The 21,501-nt window shown below is 45.9% G+C and overlaps 1 protein-coding gene across 8 annotated transcripts in view; it reads right to left on the bottom strand.

The window, feature by feature from the left end:
- Nucleotides 1–21,501, bottom strand: part of Thrb (thyroid hormone receptor beta) — a 326,862-nt gene that overhangs the window by 91,155 nt on the left and 214,206 nt on the right. For 7 of the 8 annotated variants that reach the window (XM_075988643.1, XM_075988637.1, XM_075988642.1 and 4 more), the window contains one exon: nucleotides 1,984–2,047. In XM_075988643.1, the coding sequence (XP_075844758.1) occupies nucleotides 1,984–2,005 (22 nt within the window). In that variant the 5' untranslated portion in view covers nucleotides 2,006–2,047. Of the gene's footprint in view, nucleotides 1–1,983; nucleotides 2,048–8,259; nucleotides 8,367–21,501 lie in introns of those variants that run through there. The other variant, XM_075988640.1, reaches the window with a different exon arrangement.

Genomic DNA, 21,501 nt, shown 5'->3' with positions numbered 1-21,501 from the left:
ATATTCACATTAAATATTGCCATTCCTCTGTCTCAAGAGTGTACGTTCTCTAGAGTTGCTACCTTTGGAAGCATTCTCAGGGGCAAATTGTCATGGAGTACTGAGCCATCACTGTGAACTGAGGGCATTCTGACAGTCTCCAATAGGAATAGTTTCTCGGTTTGCAGTGTCATGGCCAGCTGTCTGTGTGCTTTCACATATATGTGATGTGGGAGGTCCTTCTGCATATGTGTGGCTTTTATTGGATAATGAATAAAGCTGTTTTGGCCAATGGTTTAGCAGGGTTAAGCCAGGTGGGGAAATCCAAACAGGGACAGAGAGAGAGAGAGAGAGAGAGAGAGAGAGAGAGAGAGAGAGAGAGAGAGAGAGAGAGAATAGTCAGGAAGATGTTATGTATCTGCTGCAAGAGAAAGACACTAGAACCTTTCCAGTAAGCCACAGCCTCATGACCATACACAGATTAATAGAAATGGGTTAATATAAGATGTAAGAGCTAGCTAGGAATATGCCTAGGCTATTGGTCAAACAGCATTATAATTAATATAGTTTCTGTGTGATTATTCGGGTCTGGGCAGCAGGGAAATGAACTAGCAGTCTCCGTTTGCATACATGTAGGTACAAAGACTGACACTGTCACTCTAGCTGGCTAGGGCTGCCTTTCAGACCCTCGGGAACATGGGGACTATGACTAGGGTGGAGTCACACTGATTTCCCACTGTATGAGCAGGTTGGCGAGACTTGAGTGAAGAAGAATCTGGCCATATTGGCAGGGGAGCAGAAGTAGAAGTTGTGTTTTCTGAAGCGAAGTAAGACAGGGAGAGGATGTGTGATTCTGAGGGCCTTGTTTCTTACAGGTGCAAGCCATTCTGGTTTGCTCAGGTACTCTATTTGGGCACATCAAGAGTTCAAGTCTTGGCGGATAGGAAGCCGAGGTGTGATGTCATGGAGATAATGTTTCTGATCATTGGGAGTTTAATGATTTCTAGTTACTTTGGGTTCTCAGGCATATTAGAGAATGGGTTCTCAAAGAAGTTGCTTGTGCATTTGGTTCATTTTAGGGTGGGGAAGTAGCATGAACAAATATTCGAAGTCAGGTTGTTTCCCGATGTGCAGAGGAGTATGAGCATCCTTGCGGCTATGGCAACCAAGAGCCCAGGGACTGACTTAGTGTTAAGTTGGAAGGTGGAGAGATGGTGTCATACTCTCATGGGTTTATTCCCGTCAGCAGACACATTTTGGTTCATGAATCTTTGCTCTAAGTTAGCTATTAATTATTAATTAACTAAGTTAACCTAGGTTAACTATTAATATTTAAAAATTTAGATATCTCATTAGTTTTCCAACGTCGCTTGAAAATCTCTGGCTTCTTAATACCTTCTTTCAGTCATTTATAATTGAGAGTGGTTTGCTTTGGAGTGAACGGAGTACTTTGGGTCAACTTCTCCTTGACTTTCTCAGCCTTTGGAGGTGTCTGACTGGCCCCAGAGCCTTCATACACATAGAGAACTCATGGAATGGTGGTGGCCTGTTGCCACTTTGGTGACTGTTCTGGCTCTCTCTGACCTTGTAAGCTCACTCTTGCCCTATGTGATCTCATCACGTTCCATTCCAACTCACTGCTGCTGGGACAGGCAGCCCACCCTGGGGATACATTGACGTGTAGTCACTAAGGCTGCAGAACCATTTGTTATAGGAATCTGGAAGACTTTGAAGAGTAATATACTCAGTGCACAGGGGTGATCTCAGGAGGGCCAAACACTGGCCTTTCACTGAAACTATCACCTCTCTTCAGCCACCCTCTTGGGAATGACATCATTTCTGACATGTTTTTAGGGACATTTCCAGAGGAAGTCATATTATTTAATGGCTTGGAAATAATTGCTGGTAAGATTCTCAGGTCGGGCTGTAGGAGTTCTGTACTTCAGTTTAGGTGATACATAAAAGAAGATACGCAATGAAAATCAAGAAAGGATGCGTAGATACCTGTCATACTGTTAGGAGTCATAGGTTAGTCGTCATGCTGGGTCCTCTTCTGCACTGGCATTTCCTACAAAGAGACAAGATAATACAGATTACAATCTGCACTTGACTTTCTATTGAGACAGGGTCTTACTGTGCAGCACTGGCTGGTCTGAAAGTTACTGGAACAAGGCTGGCTTCAAACTCACAGAAATCCCACTGCCTCTGTCTCCTGAGTGGCAAGATTTGACTTACTTAATAAATATATTTCATTCTTTTTTTTTTTTTTGATTTTCGAGACAGGGTTTCTCCGTAGCTTTTTTGGTTCCTGTCCTGGAACTAGCTCTTGTAGACCAGGCTGGCCTCGAACTCACAGAGATCCACCTGCCTCTGCCTCCCGAGTGCTGGGATTAAAGGTGTGCGCCACCACCACCCGGCATATATTTCATTCTTTGACAATTTCAGCACACCCCAAACAGACACCCCTTCCCTTGTCATGACTTCTCCTTTTTTATCTTTATTTTTTGAAATTCAGTAAGTCCAACCAGTGCCCCCTACTGGCATGTTGACTGGTCTTGCCGGCTTGATCGTGTGTGGGTAGCTGCAGTGAGTTCAAGAGCTCAGAAGCCAACACGTCACAGCCTCCTCCCATCCCCCAGCTTTTACATTCTTCCTGCCACCATCTGCCTTAATTTGTTGTTATTGTTCCAAACAATGCTATGTTCACTAATGAACTTGAGGCAAGATTGCTCACCCTAACTTGGGACTGGGGGCGGGGGCGGGGGCGGGGTTAGAGGCAGAAAGGGTTATATGGCACATACAGGTAGCAAAACCTCATTTCCATCTCTGGCTTCATTCTATAATTAGGCTTTTAAAACAGTATTTTTTTTTTAAGGGCACTTGTTCACTGTTCTTTGGTTTGTTTTTAGGAGAGCTGCCAGACTCCAGACAGGCTATTTTCCTATGACTAAGACGTTCAAGCATCTCCAAACTCTCACGGTGCAGGCCACAAAGCAGCAGCTTCGGCCTTGAGGGTGCCTTGAATAAGACTCCCAGATGATTCACGTCTTAGACATCTTGCTCCTAAGAACGGACTCCTTCACCTGCCCACTTACGACCTCCCCTCTTGTCAGAGCTCCTTTCTGCCTTTCACCAATGCATCTGTGAAGTCCGCGAGCAAAGGAAAGACTGAAACTCAGACTGGAGGGGGAGGAGGCCCAGTGGGGTCCATGACAGACGCACACACGCTGAGAGAAACACACTACAGGACACATACAAGTGGCTGGTACCCACAGATTCGAGCGCTTCAGTATATTGCTGCGGCAGTTTTATGGGAGGGGTTCTGTGACCAGGATGGCAGAAGCATGAGTCTCTAAATGGGACTGAAACCCAGTATGAGCGCTCAAGGGCCAGCACTGCTGTGGACCAGCCGTGGGGTCCTGAGAAGCAATTTCTGAGCACTGGAATTCCCATTCCTTCAATGCAAAATGAGGAAAGGGGCACAGGCTTTGCTATGTCACAGGCTGCTGCTAAGGCTTCCAGGATGTAAGGGGATCTGTGTGCTGAGATGCAGCACACTGAGCTATCGCAGCCTTTGGACGAGGAGCCATGGTCATGAGTAGGACAAGAGGGAGCCGGTGGGCAAAGAAGCGCATGAATTATGTTCTCACTACAGCTCTACATAGCCGCTCAGTCTTTGACTCTATACCTGTGTGGTGGCCCCGGTTTCTTGTCTTTATCATGGTTCCTGTCACACCCAAGAGAAATTATAGGTTCACACAGCTACCTTTCCTATTAGCTGCAAACTCTTCTGGCACAACCTGCTACTCTCCTTTTTTTTTTTGGTTTATCTCCTTCATCAAGAAGAGTATTGGACACAATCTTATGTTGAATAATGGCTACAGCAAAGTGCAGCCTCTATGACACACACGGGGCATGCCCCGTGAACTGGCCACTTGACAGAAAAGACGAGAAGTAGCTACTAGCCAATGAATTCTCACAGCTGATCAGCTGATCACCTTCAAAGTCCCCAGCCACCTTCAGCCCCAGCCCCAGTCACGTGTTCAGCTTCTTAGAGGGAGATGAATCAGGCTTGGAGACGTTGGCTGTGGAACCATGGGTTGTGTCCGAAGTCCAATGGACTGTGTTGCTTTTTTTAGCTTTGCTATTATCCCCCTCCCGGCCCTGGAACTTGCCATGTTTTCCCACCACATGACTGGAATGCTCCAGAGGGCGATGAGGCTTATGGATTCAGAGGGGAACGAGGTTTGTAGTTCAGATGAGTAACTAAAGTGTCCCACCTTGGCCATGCTTGTTCATGGCCTGAAGGGCGATAAGATGTCTCCTCTGGACATTTGAAAAAACAGAAAGGAAAGGGAAAATAAAAGGGGGGGGGAGGGAGAAGGAAGAAAGGAGGGGAGGAGGGATGCATGAGGAGAGAGAGAGAAAGAGAGAGAATTTCCTTTCAAGAAGAAGGCAAAGCTGCAACTGTTTGAGACCAGAGCAAGGGAAGAGAACAGCCCCAACGTCCCAAGCAGCATACCTGGTTTCAGTCTTCCTCAAGGCCCATCCCTATCCCCTCCCCGCCACTCAACTCTTATTTGGTGACCTTTGGCAAACACACCCTCTTTCCCTTGAGCTGATTCAATCACAGTTGTCACCTGACTGACAGCTCCCAGCTTCATACACAACAATAACGCCAGTGTGGCGTAACAGACCATTTTCCTTTATCTCTCCGTCCTCAAGCCATAAATCCCCAGCTGCGCGTTTTCAACACCAACAACTTAAAAGTTTCTTTATCTTCAAAATCCTGACTGAATGGGCATATGCACTACAGGAATAAATGCAATCTGTGAGGCCGGAGTGACTTGGAGAAGGGAAACAGTTTGTCTTATCGGCCTTCCAAGGGTCAGCACCATAAGCCTCCGCATTAACTTTCCAGGCTGCTGTGACTCAGTACTCTTTCCTTCAGTGAGAGTGAGGCTTTGGACCACATTATCAGCGATCCTGTGCCATGGTGGTAGCAGTGGATGGCATTACTATCACCCTACTGCTAATGGTGTGTCGAGAAGCCATTACTCTAGCACTTGAGTAGTATGTGGCATGGGGCATTGTTACCATGGCCCTTCAGTGAGGTCTAGATTTATTTCCCCAGTGTGTGTGTGTGTGTGTGTGTGTGTGTGTAGGCCTGAGGTTGGTAGGGAATCACGTTTGATTATTCTTCCATGCTATTCATCGAGACAGAGGCTCTCAATCAAACCCAAAGCTCACTCGAATTGCTAGCCTTGCTAACCTGTTCAGGGATCCCGTCTCTGCCCTTTGAGGCTGGCATTACAGGCAGGCCGCCATGACCATCTGGCATCTACTTGGCTACTGGAGATCTGAACTCACGCCCTTCTGCTTGTGCAGTGAGTGAGTGCTTAACCACTGGGCCATCTCCCCAGCTCAGGGCTCTAGGATTTTAAGGGTGACTCCAGCAATGTGTCTGACAACCTGTCAGGTATCACTTGTTCCTGGACCTCAGTTTCACCTATCCCACAACACCCTGGGGGGAGAGTTCTTCCCCAGAGCTGTGCAGTGGCCTGGGGCTCAGATGTATGTGTGTGTGTGTGTGTGTGTGTGTGTGTGTGTATCATAAATAAATATATATATTTCAGAGTCTTGCTTTGTAGTTCAGCATTAGGCTTCAACTTGCCATCCTCCTGCCTCAGCCTCCTGAATGCTTAGCATTAGAAGTGTGCACCACCATGCCTGGACACGGGCTAAGAATTTTCACTTGGATCTATTGACGGTTCATTTGCAAAGAGACAAAAGTCCTTCAGAAGCCTCAAGAGCTTAGCCCCAGTGAGGGAGCAGTTCTATGTCGTTCTGTACCCTCGGTGGGTGCCACTGAACTGGGACATGATTCTGCTGCAGCCACCATCCATCATTTGTCCTTGATGGCAGCTGATACCAGCACATTTAGGCTACACAGGTTTCATTCAATGACAGCACTCAGACAGAAGACAGTTACGGTCCTGCACTGGGAAGGACAAGGAGGCTCAGCCCCACAGGGAGCAGAAGGCTCTCAAAGGGCAAAGCTTTCAGTTTTCTGCAGTCAATGTTTCTCCTTCAAGAAGGGAAAGGACCTTAGTCATCAGAGAAATGCAAATCAAAACAACTCTGCGATTCCATCTTACACCTGTAAGAATGGCCAAGATCAAAATCACTGATGACCACGTATGCTGGAGAGGTTGTGGGGAAAAGGGAACACTTCTGCATTGCTGGTGGGAATGCAAGCTGGTATAACCCCTTTGGATGTCAGTGTGGCGATTTCTCAGAAAATTAGGAAACAGCCTTCTTCAAGACCCAGTAATACCACTTTTGGGTATATATCCAAAGGATGCTCAATCGTGCCACAAGGACATGTGCTCAACTATGTTCATAGCAACTTTTTTTTGTCATAGCCAGAACCTAGAAACAACCTAAATGCCCCTCGACTGAAGAATGGGTAGGAAAATGTGGTACATTTACACAATGGAGTACTACACAGCAGAAAAAAATGACATTTTGAATTTTGCAGGCAAATGGATAGAGCTAGAAAACATTATTTCGAGTGAGGTAACCCAGACACAGAAAGACAATTATCACATGTACTCACTCATTGGTGGTTCTTAAACATAAAGCAAAGAAAGCCAGCCTACAAACCACAATCCCAGAGAACTTAGACAACAATGAGAACACTAAGAGAGACTTACATAGATCTAATCTACATGGGAAGTAGAAAGTAGAAAAAGACAAGATCTCCTGAGTAAATTGGGAGCATGGGGACCTTGGGAGAGGGTGGAAGGGAAGGGGAGAGGAGCAGAGGGGGGGGGGAAGCAGAGAAAAATGTAGAGCTCAATAAAAATAATAAAAAAAAGAAAAAAAAGAAGAGAGAGTAACAGAGTCTGTGGCCGCAACGAAGCTTCCTTTGCTGTGGCTAACTGTTGGTCACAAGAAAGGGCAGGTGTCAAAGTAGCCTCATGTAGCTTAGGCTGGGCTCGAACTTGTGGTCCTCTTGCCTCTGCCTCCTGAGTGCTAAGATCACAAGCCTGTGCCACTATGTCCAAGCATCTCATCCTAGGGCTCACTTGGAGTGTGTGTGGTGCCAGATGCTATGGAAACGCTCTCCCACTGAGCAAGAAGCCCCGCCCTCACTAATCTCCCCTCTAACCTGTCCTTTCTGTTATCTTCCCCTTGTTTTCCTGCTCCCTCCAGGCAGTGCCACCAGGCCTGTGGGGAAGAGAATGGATCGTGCCACTCCTAGCAGAGACAGGGCGACTTAAGAGTCAGGACGCACAAGTGTATGATGGGATAATGTGGTCCACTTTGCCAGTTATTAGGAAACGTGCCCGTGATGCATGGGGCATCTCCCTTCTCAGAGTGGAGGACTAGGGGACAGTCTGACAGAAATCCTATCTGCTTCGGGAACTAGGTCAACCTGGGCTGGAGTGCAACTCTTGGGGTCAGAGCAAACAAAGAAGGCAGTCACTCTAAGGTCACCTGCTACATAAAAAGCATCCATCGTCACACACAGTGAGGCATGGGACCCTTACTCAAATAATACAGGGATAGAGAAATCAGGGACCAGTTAAAGTTTCGGAGGCCAATTTGGGAGGGACAGACTTAGCATCCGGGGTGCTCATGGTGCGTTGTCCTCCCAGAGGTTTTTCTCTACAGGTGGACACCTATCTCTTACTTCTAAACACCTAGAGCCAGGCTCCTCAGGGAGCAGAGAGGCGGGCTGGCTAATCACTCAGCAAGAGCAGGGCCAGTCACCTGCCGCTAGTGAGATGTAGGCGAGAAGAACTTCCTCTACTGCCACCTAGTGGTCGGCAAAGCACCTTCTCCTTGCCTCGCCAAGAAAAAGTTGAATAAAAGGTGTGTGCGTGGGCGTGTGTGTGTGTGTGTGTGTGTGTGTGTGTGTGTGTGCGTGTGTGTAGGGGGGAGGGTAGAGGGTGGCGGTCTGGGAGCACATTCATCACGTTAGGAGAATTAAATAACTCCAGAGGAATGAACGTACCACGCAGCACTGCCAGATGCCTGAGAGTATGCTTGCGGTTAGGTGACTCACCCAGACGCATGCCTGAAAAACAACAAACAAGAGCGGAAAACAAGGGGCTTGTGCAGACGCACGCGCTTTACTATCGATTTCTGAAAAGCGTTTGGCGGCGAAGTAGATAACTACACAGAGCCCCACTCCTGACAGCTCTGGATAGCTTTGTTAAAACAGACAGGAGTGCTCTCCAGTTACATAATCTGCAGCAAACAAATACGTACAAACTCATTCCTGTACCAGGGATCCAGCATCCGTGGGTCTGAAGGCACAGCCTGCTGTGCTGGAACCCGTGGGCAGCATCTGTAGGTTCATAACCCAGGGATAAAAGCAGCACCTTCTTAAGGGGGAGGCAGCTTTGCTCTGCAAATTTCCTGAGGAATGGAAATGAGGTTGTCCTAGGAACACAGCTGTTTCCTACTTCTTAACTGCAAAATGTAAGCTGAGGCAGGACTGTATGCAACATTCCTGTGGGCAGACTTCAGACAGAGCAAAGCTACACTTGCCTGTAATCCCAACACTCTTGAGGCCAAGGTAGGGGAATTCTGAGTTCGGGTCCGGCTTGCACCACTTAGTGAGAGCCCTACCTCCCACCAAAAGCCAAAAGCTTGGTAGGTATGAAGCTCAGTGGAAGAGCATATCTGTAGCATGGAGAAGGCCCTGGGTTCAACCACTTCAAAAAAGATGTCTGAAATCTACAGTCCCCACCCTTTTTTCCACTGGGCCCATGTTTGATTGTGTTTGGTGATTCAGCCATTCACTTTATTAGCAAATTCGACGTTTTCCCGCCAGGTCTCATGTGTGTTCTACGGACAAGCTTGAGTGGCCTGCGTTTTGCCTTTCAACAACCTGTTCTCAGGAAAATTTTCGGTAATGTGCCAAAGCAATTATTAGGCTCAAACTACAAGAGTTAGTCCACTGTGTTAAATTATGGGAAAGACTGGAAGACTAAATGGGTGTAAGGTTGTTATTTTTAAGTCTAAGAATGTTGGTTTAGAATTAACTCAGGAAGCTGGGATGTGTGGAGCTGGGATGTGTGGAGCCAGGATGGGTGGAGCTGGGATGGATGGAGCCAGGATATGTGGAGCAGGGATGGGTGGAGCCAGGATGTGTGGAGCCGTGATGGGTGGAGCCAGGATATGTGGAGCAGGGATGGGTGGAGCCAGGAGGGGTGGAGCCGTGATGGGTGGAGCCGGGATGGGTGGAGCTGGGATGGGTGGAGCTGGGATGGATGGAGCCAGAATATGTGGAGCAGGGATGGGTGGAGCCAGGATGGGTGGAGCAGGGATGGGTGGAGCCGTGATGGGTGGAGCCGGGATAGGTGGAGCCAGGATGGATGGAGACCAAATGGGTTGGACGGGGTGGTAAGTTAGAAGGTAAAGAGGCTTCTGGAAGGTACATGGAGACAGAATGTTTTGGTTTTTGTCGTCCTTGATGTTTAAGTAAAATAGAGAAGGTGCATTTCCGTAGGTGCTGGCTTCATTTTGTGGTCCTGCTGGAGAGCCTGTGTCACAGACAACCTGGGGATGGCAATGTCTCAGTGCATGACACTCAGTGCCTCAATATATTTTTTCCACCACGACCCAGGCCAGAATAAACACCTCAATGTTCTGTATAATTCAATACACACAGCCTAAGAGCTACACTTCATGTTGAACAGTGTGGCTGCGACTCCTTCAGAAACGAAAAAGTCCTACCTGGTTTCCATGGGCTACAGAATTTGGGAATTGAAGCCACCACAGGGAAAAGTACAGAGAGGGGTTGACATTTTCCTTATTCAGCCTGCACTATGCGAGCTGATAGCCCTGAAATTTGCCCTGCATGTTTTATTCTGCGAGGTGGGCCTGTGCTGTTTGCTGCTAAGGCACAGAGACCAGGAGGGATCTCTAGCCAGCGTCTGAGGCTGTCTTGAGAACAAACCAGGTGTAGATATCACTCACGAGTTTCCTGGGTTCCTGTCACGTGGGCACGATGTGACAAAGATTCTAAATCATAAAAGAACCCAGACGTCAGGGATGCTGATTACAATGCAGTCAGAGTTCAGGGAACTCTGGGTATTCACTCAGGCTGGAGGAGCTTTGCTTCCTGCTCACTTCCTGAGAGGCTGGTACTGTGTGTGTGCGTGTCTGCGTGGGGGTGTCTGCATGTGTGTGTCTATGTGTGTGTGTTTGTGTGTCTATGTGTGTGCATGTGTGCATGTGTGTCTGTGTGTGTGCATGGGCATGTGTATCTGTGTCTGCGTGTGTGTGTCTCTGTGTGTGCGTGTGCATGTATGTCTGTGTGTGTCTGTGTCTGCGTGTATCTATGTGTGTGCATGTGTGTATTATGTGTGCGTGTGCACGTGCACATACCGTGCTCATGCCTAAATTACCCGCTTATTGTAAATTTAGCTTTATTTTCCATATTTGCAAGTCAACTTCCCCTAAATCCTCTCCAAGTTTTTTACTTTACTTTCAGTTCAGGAAACCAAAAAAAAAAAAAAAAAAAAAAAAGATGCAAGATGAGGCATTCTAATCTAAGTGTCTGTTTCCTGCTGGAGGAAGGGCACTTCTGCCTGGTGTTTACATACCACACTGCAGTAGGCTTATTCTTTTCTGAACAATAGCTGGAGATTGCTGACTCATGCTCAGCTCACGGCTCCAAGAAGCCTTTCTCCCTGCTAACTCTACTTGTGCAGATACAACACAATAATGTTCTATTCATCTCTCTCTGCGTTAGAAATGCCAACAGCTCAGATATGCAGCCCAGGGTCCCCCTCCCCTTTGAGCTTACTTAAAGTTGCCTCCAAACAACACACTGTGAAATATTTAAGGCATCTACTGTGAGCCATTCAGCCAGAATAAGACTAGTCTAAACCTTATTTATTATCTATCTATCTATCTATCTATCTATCTATCTATCTATCTATCTATCTATCTATCCTATATATCCTATATTTTTAACCAGCAGTTTCATGTACAATGCCTGGCCACTGTCACAATTCCTCTTAAGATCTGCTGAATGACTCACACACGGGCTCACTGGGGGTCTAGTCCTCCTTTGCTGTTATGTACTGATGCAAGCACCAGGTTCTCTCTTAGGTAAGAGGAAAAGTCTCCCACCCAGGGACCTACTTTGGATCCAGCCAAGGACAGAATGAACCCCAAAGCTGCCTTGCCCAGCGGGCTTCAGCTAGGATGCTCTGTAGCTCCAGCCCACAGCTCAGTCACTGCCATAACCAATGGTGTCTCTGACCATGTCCAGGTATGGAAATCAATGAGCAGCCATGGCCAACTGTGGAGTTTTGTTTTCCTAGTTGCCAAGTAAAAACCACAGGACTATTTAATGCTCCAAAACTCTAGTGGTCAATGTAGGTTGAACACACACACACACACACACACACACACACACACACACACACGGTCTCCAGGCAGCATTGAAAATCCCACTGTTGACCCACAGCCCCTCCAATTAACATTCTGTAACGAAGACTGCCCACCAGAGCTGACGCTCAGCCACAGCTGAGGTCGACACCAGGGTTGCCTTCCACGTAGGGCACAGGGGTGTCCCTGTATCTCACAGTGCTTTCTGATAAATGACCCATTGCCTGAATTATCTCCTCACCTTTGACAAGTCTTGCAGCCTGCTTTGGCCCTGATAACAAAGCCCCAATGTCAGTTCAAAGTAGTTACAGAAAATAGCATATTGTCCTATGCCCCCTGCCCAAAATAGATTGAGATGCTGAACAAGGGGAGCAAAATTGTTACCTATAATGCCCATCGACATAACAGGAAAATAGGCCCAGAGTTGTCAATTAATGGATTTATTAACTAAAATGGTTCTGCAACAAGACACTTTGGTTCTTTATGCAGAACCAGAGAACCAAAGAGGACATTCAGGATTATAATTATAATTTGGTTGTATTCAAGAGCTACAGGGCCTGGTAGCAGAGGAAGGCCACTGCTCTAGAAAAATCTGTTAGCTAATGGTTTTTAGGTCCCAAAGCTTCCTCCTTAAACTCCTGAATAAGCAGAACCCATGTGAAGGGGGATATAGGACCCAGTCATGACAAGCTCAATAGAGGCCTGAGTCTCAGTAGTTTGCCCTAAGGCAATAGCTGGTTGATCACCCAGGAACCACCCAGGAACAGACCATCCAAAGGAAATGCCTAATGTTCCAACCATTGTAGATAGGATCACCTACCAGCACACACCCATCTCTTTTCCCCAGGACACCCCTAGACAAATGTCAGCCAGTCAGGGGTCCTGAACCTTAGAAATCCCTCACCCCAACCTCTGGTATTATAAAGAACCCACCCCAACTAAGCGTAGGGCTCTCCAACTATGGCAATACATTGGACACATGGAGAATCCAAGTTTGAACTTGAATAAGAATGAAGGCTCTTTGCTTTTATCTATAGGACTTGGCCAGCTAGTTGGTTTTTGGGGACTCCGTGGTCTGAGCATGACAGAACCCAGTCCCTTGCATATGAGATACCAAAGTCCCTGAATCTGGTCTTGTTGCCCCTGAACATGGTAGCCAGAGAAGTGTTATTATAATAAAAGTCAGCTCACATAACCCCTCTGCTCAAAACTGATGTGACATCTATAATGGTCTGTCCTGTCCCTTTAAGAGACAACCCCCCCTCCCTCCGTCTTCCACCAAGGCAGGCAGATCTTCCTTCTGTTTCTAGTCTGAGCTCAGGTAGTTGCTGCTGTGGATCCTCCCCCCCTCTCTCCTCTCTCTCTGCTCTTCCCCAATCTCCCCTTTACCCTTACCCCTCCATGACCCGCTAAATAAATAACCACTTCCTCTGCATGGCATGCCTATCCATCTCAGTCTCTCATCCACCATGCGGCTCCTTGCTTTTGTATTTTGGTGAGTCGGTCTCCCTGGTGGTCTTTTGGGGTCCCCACGGACTGAGCATAACAGTATCCTGCACATGCACCCAGGTCTCCAAAGAACTGAAAACAGCTGTAATCATGACCGCAGGCAACGGCAGCAACAAGCTAGGACCTATGACGTGGATCCAGTATGCCAAGGACTCTGCTATGTGTGGTCCCACATACCCATTTCTTGGATTATTCTCAGTGACCTAGGCAGTAGGCAGCCCAACTCATTTTACAGTTGGGAATGGTGACTCTTCCCTAAGATTGAGAAGACTTTTGTTTTTATTGTTTTTGTATTATCTCTCTCTCCCTCCCTCCCTCCCTCCTTCCCTCCCTCCCTCCCTCCATCTCTCTTTCCCTCTCTCTCTCTCTCTCTCTCTCTCTTTCTCTCTCTCTCTCTCTCTGACGTCTGTGTGTGCCCATTCATGTTTCACTGCCTTATGCCCTTGAGAGAGGGTCCCTTGTGATCCTGGAGTAAGGCTGGCTGGCCAGAGAGCCCCAGAGATCTTCCTGCCTCTGCCCCTTACAACACTGAGGTAATAGGGTCATATACCTCTTTTATCTGAGCACAGGTCCTCATAGTTACCCACTGAGATATCATCCTAAGTTTTTTTTAATATTTATTTATTTATTTATTTATTATGTATACAATATTCTGTCTGCGTGTATGCCTGCAGGCCAGAAGAGGGCACCAGACCTCATTACAGATGGTTGTGAGCCACTGTGGTTGCTGGGAATTGAACTCAGGACCCCTCTGAGCTATCTCTCCAGCCCTCATCCCAAGTTTTTAAGGATCCACCTCAGGTCTGGAATCTATATGCCATGGATCTAGTTAAGCTCTAAACCACGTCAGCGGCCACTGTTGCAGGGAAAGGGATGGCCATACTCACTTATATTGTCACTTTGCCCTGGGAATTTAATTCAATGCCTGGGACCCTTCCTTATTATATCTCACAGATGATTGAGTTTAGACTCCCAAGTTGAATGTCAAAAGATAAATGTGAGTATGTGGGAAAGTCAGATTTCAGAATCATGGCTCCTGACCTATTGCTCAAATTTTGTTCTGAAGGATTTGGATTTAAAACATTTTCTGAGTGCAAGATTTTTTTGATTTTATATTTATTTGTATGTATGCAAATTCCACAGCACCCCTGGGGAGTGTCAAAGGACAACTTGCAAAAATCAGTCCTCTCTTTCCACCATGTGGGTCCCAGGAATTGAACTCAGGTCATCAGGCTTGACAGCAAGCGTTCTTACGCACTGATCCATCTTCACCAGCTCAGAGTGAGAGGCTTTAGCGAATAACTTTCCATGTCGATAGCGATGAAGATGAAAACAGAACGCAATACAATCCATTGGATTTTAAAAATGTGAATTCTCTAGCAAGAACAGAACAGTAAGCTCCTGAAACTTCAGTACTAGAACACAAGACATGGTCAGGCTGACACAATCGTTTCAAAGGTTCAGTCTGAGAATCCATACAGTCAACTTTCTGCCAGTCAGACACATCTTACCTAGGAGACAAGAAAACATTTCTTGCCAGAGATGAGACATTTCTGAGTTCAGCAAAGGTTACAGGATTATTCATAAAATTAGACGTTCTATTAATAACCACTGCTCCATTTGATTGAGAATATTATTCCTCTTATTTTGGGGTCAAGTTCATGAGAATAAACTTTACCCATGAAGAAGTTGGGTAGGAGTATGCGAGAAATGAGCCCCACAGGTGCTATTGGATCAGTCTCACGTTGATGGCCTGGAGGTGGCTAAAATGAACAGACACACAAGAAAAGAAATGTTCTCTTCTTAAAAACTAAGAGAAGCTGGGCGGCCGTTGTGCACTTGGGAGGCAGAGGCAGGCGGATCTCTGTGAGTTCGAGGCCATTCCAGGACAGGCACCAAAGCTACAGAGAATGCTTGTCTCAAAAAACCAAAAATAAAATAAAATTAAATTAAATTAAAAAAAGCTGAGATGTCTGTAAACCTAGGGCAGTACAGGGTTGGTATGGCACAGGGGATAGAGGTAGCAGCAGTTACAAAATCGCTGACTTCCCACCGCAAAGCTGACTGCCACAAATCTACCCTGCTGTCCTCTGAAATCCTGGGGCTGGCACTTCGCAAGCCATTCCTTAGAGTTCCTTGCCAAAAGGAATTCCACCTGGATTCAGCCAATAAGAGGGGAGACACTAGAAGGGGTTTCTTCCTCTTCTCCTTCAGTGGTCTGCGGGTGTCCCCGGCACTGGGTCTGTAGGAGCATTTGTTCCTTTTAGTCTTCCTGTTTGTTCTCTATGCATCCATCCCTCAGAGGTTCCAGCAGCTGTTGGTGGCCGTCGTTTAGCACTTCTGGGACTGCTCCTCTGAGCTCCTGGATTTCAGCAGTCCTGCCTCCTCTCTCCATTTCCCGGCTGCAAGGATGACAAGCTGCTTCCTGTCACCGGGGTCCCTAGTGCTCCTTTTCCCTTGCCCAGTGCTCCAACACCCACACAACAACCAACTCTCTATACCAAAATTCCTGCTTGCATGAGCGGGTGTGACTTTGCTCGCCTCTCTGGAGACTGACAGCTAGGTACTTCCGAGAGTACCCACCGGAAGCGGCACCGCCGCGACTTGGTCAAGTCTGCCTCTGCTAAGTGCAAGAAATCTGAATAATTGCTAACCAAGAGTTGAGCACACGTGGGAGACATTAACCCTCCACTCAAAGGGTGGCAGAGTGGAAATTTGAATGTCAAAAAAAAAAAGTCTGTGTCTATACATTATGGGTTCAGAGCCACATCATCCCGGAGCCTGAACGGAGGTCAGAGGGTGACCTTAGGTGTCAGGTTCCTCATAGCTCCCATCTTGAGACAGGACCTGTTGTCCTTTGCTACATAAGTCAGGCTAGCTGACCCTTGAGATGCTAGGGGTTCTTCTCTCTTCACCTCCCATCTTTCCATAGGAACACTCAGATTACGGACAAAATGCTACTCTGTCAAGCTTCCTGGGGCCCAAACTCAAGTTCTCTCTCATGTGTATTTAGCTCTGTTTACTAAGTCACGTCCCCAGCCCTAGTACCCGACTTTTAAAAATCATTTTTATGAAATAAAATCTGTTTACCTTGCTAACGGTTGTACACATAAAAAGTACAAAGGAGGAAAGAAAACCTAAAATATGTGCTCACTAACTATTGACATTTGGGTCTATTTTCTGCCATGTCTGTTATGTATTTCTAGATTTTAAAACAATTATTACTTTTAATGAACACTTACTTGATCATTAGGAGTTTTCTTATGATAACATGGCTCTAAATGGAAGAAGGCTGTAACCTTTCTTTGTCACAGAGAACTCATCGTTTTCACTCTGGGACAGGAGCTCTCTGACCCAGAAATAAAATCCAGGACAAGGCTGCAGACTCCCGTCTCTGGCATGTTATTACACCTCTTGATTTAGACCATAAAGCAAATAAGAAAATCTGTGCACATAAGGGAGGAGCTCCTTGCACACTGAGACCGGCTCCTGGCGTGAGGCAATGACAAACTCCAAAGGAATGTGGAAGTTAGCTTGCCCCATAAAGAGTGGCATGTTTGGGCAGAGATGCAGCCTAGGTGCCCGGACTAATAATCCTGATCTGCAAAACACACTGAGCATTTTATTTCACGTGTTTGTCCATCCATCCATCTGTCCATCCCTCCCTCTCTTCCTCCTCCCCTCCGTTCTTGTGGTTAAACAAGACATGAGTTCAGTAGGCTCAAGTATTTGGATGCTTACCTCCCTGACTGGTGCCTTTGTGGGCAGGTTATAGAGCCCACAGGAGGCAGAGAGCTTTGCTGGAGGAAGCACATCGCTGAAATCAGGCTTCGAGAAGGTATAGCTTGCCCCCCCCCTCCAGGTCTCACTCTGCTGCTTATGTGTAGATGGAAACGCTATCAGCCAGCTTCCTGCTTCTGTCACCATGCCTACCTGCTGCTGTGCCTTCCCTACCATGATGGAGTCTTCCCTGTGGGCCAAAATAAACTCTTTCTTGGTCACAGTACCTTGTCACATCAACAGAAAACTAGACAATGCCATCCTACACACGGGCACTGGAACAGGACTGTCCCTTCTTGTAACATGTCTTACTCAAAGGACAACCTCCAGAGAGAAGGAGTAACAAGGCCGAGCACACACACATGGATGAAGCATCCGGGCATTACAGGCCATTGTTCCTGGCTCAGTCACAGGCACACCTGCCAGCAACAACCTGGGCCTCCTAAGAAGTCTTCAACTTTGACATCTTCTCAGATCAACTAAGGTAGCAGTACCTGCTGGGGAGCTGATGTTTAATTAAGCTTACAGTTATTTATCAAGTGCAAAACGGAAGCATCATGAGTGATTGCACACCAACTAACAGCACTGAAGGTTATTACATTGAATACAACAGGAATTCAAGGAACGATAAATGGAAGCCCCATCGTGCTATGTCCTTAAGAGATTGATTAAGCAGGGATAAAGTAATATCAGAATAATCAGAATACTGTTATCCTAGAATTGTAAACAAAACTTCACACTTGAAAGGGGGATAGTAGAATACAGACAGAAAGAATATAACAGCCATTGTTAGGTGATGCACGGTGCTCCATCCTACCACAAGGATGTTTACTCGAGTATGTTCATAGAGACTTTATTCATAATAGTCAGAAGCTGGAAACAATCTAGATGCCTCTCAACTGAAGAACAGATAAAGAACAATGGAGTACCACTCAGATGCTAAAAGAAAATGACACTATGAACTTTTTTTCCTTGTAAAATTTGAAGGAAAAAGAAGCCATTGAGCTCAAGAAATGCTTCCACAGAACAAAAACTCAGAAACTTTACAGGAAGAAAGACACCACCAACACATACCAAAAGAAAAAGGGAAAATTCTCTCAAAGCAGGAAAATTCTCTCCTAAATAACTCTGTCAAAGAGTAAATAAAAGTCTTAGTAAACATGCAAGAAAGCAACCACGAGCTACAGAACAAGGGCTGATGCCCACGACACCATCTGTACCCCAGGTGAAAGCATTGCTGAGGATTTTCTTCATCTTCATGACTTAGAGATAAATGCGTGAAGGCACTGGAGAAAAATAATTATATAGTAAAAGACAATGGAAAGAAAAAAATTGCCAAAATACAGTCAGACAGCCTACAGAATTAGGGAATGTTATAAGTGATCTCCAAAAGGTGATTTTTGGAAAAACCAAAACAGTAGATGAACTAACTAAAGGAAAACAGAAATAGATGACAAACATGCAGAACTAAAAATAAGAGAAGGGTAGCAGTTATTGGTGTTGAGAATTAGAAAGAGTGAAAGAATGTTTCTTATTTTATTTTTTTAAGAAAAGAAATTCTACTATGAGATAGAAAAGGAAACATAAATTATAGAGACTAATAATCCTCGGTGGAAAAAGTCCAGGGAACTTTCCTCGCTTCCTGAGAATGCCAAATCTGGATGGTTTCAATGTGTGATTATTTCCCTGGTCAAAAGAGTCTTTCAAAATTTTTTGTGAAAACAACATATTTCCTCAATTTTGATTCTGATACAAAAAAAAAAAACACCACCAAAGAAACTACCAGATTTCTTATCAGTACTGATGTAAGGATCTTAACTAAAATATCAGCGAAGGACTCATGGGAAAAAAAGGTTTCCAGAGAAGGCAGAACACTTTCTGCAGACCAAGAAATTGTAAATTGTTCATAGCAGTAAGTCCACTGAGTGAAAGATATTGATTTCCTTGAGGGATGATTAAAATGACATTTGATAGAGCCCATCGCTTGGTCATGATGGCTTGGCAACCCACTGCACAGGAGACTATATGAAGGTTATTTTGACACAATTTTACACACGCGGCAGACACTATTGAAAAGAAGGAGCAATGAGGAGGAAATTGGTTTATTAGTTATTAAAACACAGCGCAATGCCGTCATCATTAAAACAGCACCTATTGGGACTGGTGGGAGGATAGCAGATTGATAAACCATGGCAGACATCCAGACACAGGTGACTATGTATGCAGTGGGCACTCTATCTGAGAATTTAATATATAAAGAGATTCATAGCATGATAAAAAGCACCCGAGTTCATGGAGAAGAGATAAACACCAAACTATCCAGGAGGGAAAAAACACCCTAGAGTTGGGTCCACAGCTCATATCCTATATCTGGTTCAACGTGAAGCTGGGGACAATTCAAAGCACAGCAAATTAAAGCCATAAAGGACACCAAAGAAGTGCCGGTAAAAGGCGATGTGTAAAATTTAAACATCTGTCAACAGTAACTACGGAAATAGCCCATAAAACACTCACCCAACAGGACACCATGTGAGCATTAAAAGATGAGGGAACACTTTGAGAAGTGTCATAACCTGTAGGAAATCTTGTCAACTGAGACTTGGGACACAATACTGCACGTGGTACATGACACCCAGGCACACAGAGAAGGAAGGACATAGACACTTAGGCAAGGCATGTCTGCAGATGGACAGGCCAGAAACCGTGTTTGCGAACCGGGAGGGGACCTGGGTAGCTCAATGGCTGGAAGGAGACATTTTCACTAAGGACCTTTCATCTGTTTCAGTGACTTTTGGAATGATTAATACCCACAGCACAAAGAAGGGGACACAAAGGTGGCAAACATGAGGAAGAATGGATATGTTCCCAAACTGCTGTGGAAATAACGCAGTAGCATGACCACGGCATCAAATAACGTGGTGTGTGTGTGTGCATGTGTGTGTGTGTGCATGTGTACATGTATGCGTGTGTATGCGCGCGCGTGTGTGTGTGTGTGTGTGTGTGTGTGTGTGTGAGAGAGAGAGAGAGAGAGAGAGAGAGAGAGAGAGAGAGAGAGAGAGAGAGAGAGAGAGAGAGAGAGAGAATGCTGCATGAGCTGTATGGAAACATAACACCTAGATGTCTTTCCTGCCGAGTGTGGCATTAGTGACTCTAGAAGCTCTAAATGCCTTTGGGAGTTAGAGACTAGACATCTACCCATGAAGCAGACACTCACACTTAAGGCTAGACATCCACCCGAAGTGGACATCCATGTTAGAAGCTGTACATCCATCTGTGCGGTAGACACCTATTGGTTTCATTGTGGGGCCGATGGCACAGGCATTTAAAGGACCCATGATGCAGAAAGCCAGCGATCAGGGGAGAGAGGGAGAGGAACCTGGATTGCTCTTTGGGAGTTGACAGTAGTGGCAGGAAGGACTGAGGCTGGCCTCACTGTCTCCTTCACGGAGCGGCAGAAACGGTTCCAGGAACCACACAGGCTTGGGAAGCAGTTTTACTGGGTCTTCATATTTTCCAGAGGAGACCAGAAATCCAAATTTGTACTTGGAATCTCCTGGTTTTAAAATCCTAATTCGATTTTTAAAATAAAACCACTGCCTTGGCCAAATCAAACACACCCTGCCAGCCTCAGCTGGCATAGAGGATAGCCAGCTCAAATCTCCGAAGAAAAGAGACTCAGTCTTTAGACAAACACAGAAGAATGTGCAAGCCCTGCCATCTGAGGAGCAGCAGAGCACATTTCCCATTTCTTCACGTGTTTCTGGAGCTCCTCGTGAAGAGCCAGGTGGCCTGTTTTCACAGCCACTTCTTTCCTTCCTACATTGGAGACAGGATCATTTTGGACTTTAGCCTTATGGAATCTCAAGTGGATTTACTAGATTTGATTCTTTATGACAGACATTGGGACTTTTCTAAAAAAAAAAATTACCTTCAAAAGGATGAAGATGTGCTTGCTCATATACTGTTACCCCCGAAGATTGTCCCAAAGAGGACCTGCATGTATCTAGAATTAGACAAGTACCACTGAAACAGTTATGAGTCCGTCCAGTGCTGAAGAGGACTGCACGCTAGTGCAGGCAACATGTGTGTCCCAGTCTTCTAGGTGTTGGAGAAGGCCGCTAGTTAGTTCTCGGCTGCTTAGCCCCAAAAAATAATCACACAGAAACTGTATTAATTAAATCACTGTTTGGTCCATTAGCTTTAGGTTCTTACTCCTACGTATTAGCTAAACCCATTTCTATTAATCTGTGTATCACCACGTGGCTGTGGCTTACTGGCTAAAGTTCCGGCATCTGTCTCCAGTGAGGCTACATGGCTTCTCTCTGACTCCACACTTTTTCCCCAGCATTCAATTTAATTTTCCTCGCCTTCCTAAGTTCTGCCCTACTATAGATCCAAAGCAGTTTTTATTTATTAATGGTAATCACAGCCTACAGAAGGAAATCCCACATCACCTCCCCTTTTCTGTTTAAATAAAAAGGAAGGCTTTAATTTTAACATAGTAAAATTACATATAACAAAACAGGTATCAAGCAATTACAGTTACAATATTTATATCTACTTTCTATTTCTAGGCCTTTGGAAAAGGATTGAGCACTGTAGGTTTGGCTGCTTACTATCAAGATTATGTCTTCCGCTCCCTCCCTTCTTCCTTCCTTCCCTCCCTCCTTTCCTCCATCCCTCCCTCCCTCCCTCCCTCCTTTCCTCCTACCATTACTTCCTCTTTCTTCCCCTTGGAGAGGGCTCAGTTCTTTGGACCTGACTGAATGCAGTAAGCCATTTCTTTCTAGGGAGAGTTGGCATGCCTGTTTGTCC

The sequence above is a fragment of the Microtus pennsylvanicus genome, chromosome 10, assembly GCF_037038515.1.
Source record: "Microtus pennsylvanicus isolate mMicPen1 chromosome 10, mMicPen1.hap1, whole genome shotgun sequence".
In the NCBI taxonomy this organism is placed as follows: Eukaryota; Metazoa; Chordata; class Mammalia; order Rodentia; family Cricetidae; genus Microtus; species Microtus pennsylvanicus.
Note: the sequence above shows the minus strand (reverse complement) of the source record. Positions and strands in the feature narration are given on the sequence as shown.